The sequence below is a fragment of the Penaeus chinensis genome, chromosome 36, assembly GCF_019202785.1.
Source record: "Penaeus chinensis breed Huanghai No. 1 chromosome 36, ASM1920278v2, whole genome shotgun sequence".
In the NCBI taxonomy this organism is placed as follows: Eukaryota; Metazoa; Arthropoda; class Malacostraca; order Decapoda; family Penaeidae; genus Penaeus; species Penaeus chinensis.
Window position 1 is genome coordinate 25408677 of NC_061854.1, and position 5000 is coordinate 25413676.

Here is a 5000-nt window from a genome sequence, read left to right on the forward strand (position 1 = left end):
GCATCATGCAGCTTTATTATTTTCCAAAACGTGTACACTGGTAACGTGACATGTTTAGTGAAACCTAACAACCTGTCGTAAATAAGGCTGGAACTTAGGTTATACGCTTATATTGTACTGACTATACTCCAGTTGAAATCATTTTGTAAAAAGACAAAGTTTATACAGACAATCCTAACTTGAACTTACGACATAAAGTGCGATACAAACAAAAAATACATTTTGCCTTTGAAATGCACAAAGAAACAAATGACAAGAAAAATCTTAAGTAAATCTTCCCTTCAAAACCGAAATCCAGTGTACTGTAAAACACGACAGTTGCTCTTTGAACTGCGCTCCGTCCAGGCGTCGTCGACACAACATTCCCTCGGCTTCCCTTTCCGACATACAGGAAGTCACACCAATGGTAAGTGAAGGAACGAAAGTAAAAAAGTGAAGTCTTTTACTTTAAGAGCATCTGTATTCAACGTTGACTTTACCGAAGCTTCTTAGTAATGAGATACTGCTGCTGTTGCCCATTTCTCTTGAAATTGGTTGAACTTAATTACTACCCCGAATCTAACTTATAGGAATAGCAACACAATATTAATGGAAATTATAACTTAATTATTATGCGATCATAAATATTGAAATGATAATAAATAATATGGCCTCAAGGCTTCTAACCACTGGAAAATAAATAGTAGATAATGCATCTTCAAACTCTCCTTGATAAATACAACGGCGTCAAATAGGAAAATAAATAATGCAGGCCAGATGAATACACAGCCTGTAAATCAAGTCAAACTTGATAATGGATGAGAAGTAGCACTTGCAGTATCTTTATTTCCAGAAACGAAAATTAAAATTGCGAGTGACGGGAAGAATCAAAAGAAAAATGTAACAAGACATAAAGACCCAAATTTCCCACTTACTCGATATTCACAACAAATATCTACAAGGTTCTTAATTCTACAAAAGATATGTCGGGACTCCAAGTCTCTGAAGGTACGCAAACTCCAGGTGCGGTGGCGGGCCAGGTACGGGTGGACGGTGCCGGCGCTCAGCTTCGGCGCTGAGGAGGCTCACTTCTGCAGATAGTGCAGCAAGTGGGGCTCCGGCCGGCGGTCGCTGCCGTAGCTCGTCCCGCTGGACTTGTCTGCGGAAGGAGAGGGATATCTTTAGGATGGTCGTTTGCGTTGTCTCTAGCTTTCTCTCTCCTGGCGCTGCTGCTGCTCGGCTCACTTATTGCGACTGCGAGGATCCTTTTACCAGTGTCACCAATAAAATAATCATTCTCACATTATAGGTGAAGACCATAAGTATCATCACATATACATTTATTGTTGTTTTTGTGATTATTATCATCATTATTATTATTAAAGATATTATTATTACATTATCATTACCATCATCATTTTCATCATTATTCTTACTATTACTACTACTACTACTACAATTATTATGTTTATTATTATTATCATTATTATTATTATTATTATTATTATTATTATTATTATTATTATTATTATTATTATTATCATTATTATTATTATTATTATTATTATTATTATTATTATTATTATTATTATTATTATTGTTATTATTATTAATACCATCATCATCATTGGTATTATTATTATCATTATTAACATTATTATTATTATTGTTATTATTATTATTATCATTATTATCATTATTATTATTACTATTATTATTATTATTATTATCATTATCATTATTATTGTAATCATTATATGTGACAATTGTCAATATTACTATCACTGTTATTATTTTCATTATTATTATCATAATTATTATCTTCAGCATTACTTATTTTCATTATCATTATTATTAGTAGTAGTAGTAGTATTTTCATCATTATCATTGTCATTATTATCTTTTTTATCATCATCATTATTATTATAATTTTAATAATTATTATTGTTATTACTATAATCAATATCATAATTATTTAATCATTATTATTATCATTATTATTATCATCATCATCAGCAGCATTATTGATATCATGATTATTATTTTTATTTCTATTATTATCATTATTATCATTAGAATATTATTATTATTATTATTATTATTATTATTATTACTATACATATAATATTACTATTATTATTACTATTATCTCCATTATTATTATTACTATTATCTTTAATATTATTATTATACTCATTATTACTCTAATTTTTATTAATGTCATTGTTATCATTATCATTATTATTATTATTATTATTATTATTATTATTATTATCATTATCATTATTATTATAATTATCATTATTATTATTATTGTGATTATCATTACTATTATTATTAATATCATCCCTTTGTTATCATTATTATTATCACTACTATTCTTATCATTATTACCATTATTATTATTATTATTGTTGTTGTTGTTTGTAATTACATTTCTACATTTGTCACATGAATAAAGTTTATATAATGATTATCATTATCATTTATGTCATTGATATTATATTTTTCTTATTATTAGAATTACTGTTGCCATCATTCCTATTTATTGTTATTACTATTAATTTTGCTATTACCACAACAAATATCAATTTCATTATAGTCATCATCATTGCATTATTCTCACTGTCATCATTATCATTGCCATAGCCATAATTACTGATCATTTAGATATTCATCGTAACTTATGTCACTATTATTATAGAAAAAACTCTATCATTATAATAGAAAACTATATTATTATTATTATTATAACAGACGAAAACTATATTATTGTCATTATTACTTTCGTCCTTATTATTATTATCAATATTATCATTATTGTTATTGTTACTATCAATAATAATAATAATAGTAATAATGATAATAATAATAATAATAATGATAATAATAATAACAATAATAATAATGATAATAATGATAATGATGATGATGATAATAATAATAATAATAATAATAATAATAATAATAATATAATAATTATCATAATAATAATTATTATCATCATCATCATCATTACTATCATTATCATTATTGCTATCATCATCATTTTCATTATAAGTATTATTAATAATATCATTGTTATCATAATTTTCATTATTATTAACTAATGCAATGATTAGTGATATCACTATTATATTATTGTTTTATAGTTTTTTACTATGATTATTGTTATTACCATTACTGCTATTCTTATTATTATTATTATTATTATCATTATTATTTGTATTATATTTTTATTATTATTATTTTAACGATGATAATGATGATGTTGATTTTCCTCACCATTATTATAATTATTGTCAATATCAGTATTTTCTTTATCAGTAATTATGATAATTATTATTACTACTATTTTCATCATTATCATCATTATTATTGTTATTACTATTACTATTATCATTATTATCATTATAATCATTATTATCCTTATTATCATTATCATTATTTTTATTATTACCATTACTATTATTATAATTATTTATATTATTACCATTACTATTATTATCATCATTCTTATTATTACCATTACTATTATTATAATTATTATTATTATTATCATCATTATCATTATTATTATCATTATTATCATTATCAATATTATTATCATTACAACTTTGTTAATATTATTACTATCGTTTTATTATCATTATCAATATTATTATCATTACAACTTTGTTAATATTATTACTATCGTTTTATTATCATTATTATTATCATTATCAGGGAAGTCATTATAATTGTTACAATTATTGCTATTATTGTTACTATTATTATTGATATTATTATTTTTATTATTACTGATATTATTGTTGTTAAATTCTTTCCTTCTTTTTTACTGCCATTATCATCATCATCATTATCATTATTGTTTTTATTATTATTATTATTATTGTTATTATTATCATTCTTATTATGATCATTATTATGATTATTATCATTATTATAATTATTATTATTATTATCATTCTTATTATTGTCATTATCATTATTATTATTATTATTGATGTTGTTGTTATCCTTACTATCATCATTGTTATCATCATTATTATTATCATCATCATTATTATAATCAATTTATTATTATTATAATGATTATCTTTTTCTTGATATTGTTGCCATTATTTCCTCTTATCATGATGATGATAATGATGTTGATGATGATGATGTTGATTACTATTATCATGACTATCATTATCATTATTATAATCATCGTTATTTTATTATCATTATCATTATAATTGTTATTATTATTAACGGTTTTATTATTGTTGTTGTTCATATTATCATTACCACTAATTCTATCGTCATTCAACATTTTCATTATTGCGATTTGTTTACGTCGAGTGGGCATGAGTCGGCAAAGCCCAGGCTCTCCTCTCACGCATGGCCCGGGGAGGTCCGGCTTCCTCGTTTAGAATCAATATTACTGTCATTATTGTTATTATCAATTTTATCGCTGTAATTTCTATTACTATCGTTATCTTTGTAATCACTGTTATTATTGTTATTATCATTATCTTTATCATTATTACTATCATTATTATTATCATTATTATTATGATTGTTCTTCTTCTTATCATGATTATTGTAATTATTATCATTAATTATTATTATTATTATTATTATTATTATTATCATTATTATTACTACTACTACTACTAATACGACTACTACTACTGTTATCATTATCATTGTTATCATTTTGGTATTGCTATTAATATTATTATCATTATTATTATCATTACCCTTATTGTCATCATTATTGTTATTATTATTACCATTACTTTTATTATCACCATAGTTATTCATATCTTTATCATTATTCTTACTATCATAATGATTTATATTATTAGTATCATTATTTTATATCATTATCAATAATATTACATCATTATCATTAATGTCATTGTCATCAATATCATTGTATTTATTATTATCATTTTATCATTACTGTTGTATTATATCATTTCTATTACTATTACTATTATTATCACTATTATTATTTTTCATCATTAATG

General features: G+C 23.1%; 1 protein-coding gene across 2 annotated transcripts in view; it reads right to left on the reverse strand.

Moving 5' to 3' along the window:
• The window catches only part of LOC125044968, a 9610-nt gene that overhangs the window by 10 nt on the left and 4600 nt on the right, over positions 1 to 5000 (reverse strand). For both annotated transcript variants that reach the window (XM_047641945.1, XM_047641946.1), the window contains exon 4: positions 1 to 1138. This exon is cut by the window's left edge and continues 10 nt beyond it. In XM_047641945.1, the coding sequence (XP_047497901.1) occupies positions 1065 to 1138 (74 nt within the window). In that variant the 3' untranslated portion in view covers positions 1 to 1064. The remainder of the gene's footprint in view (positions 1139 to 5000) is intronic.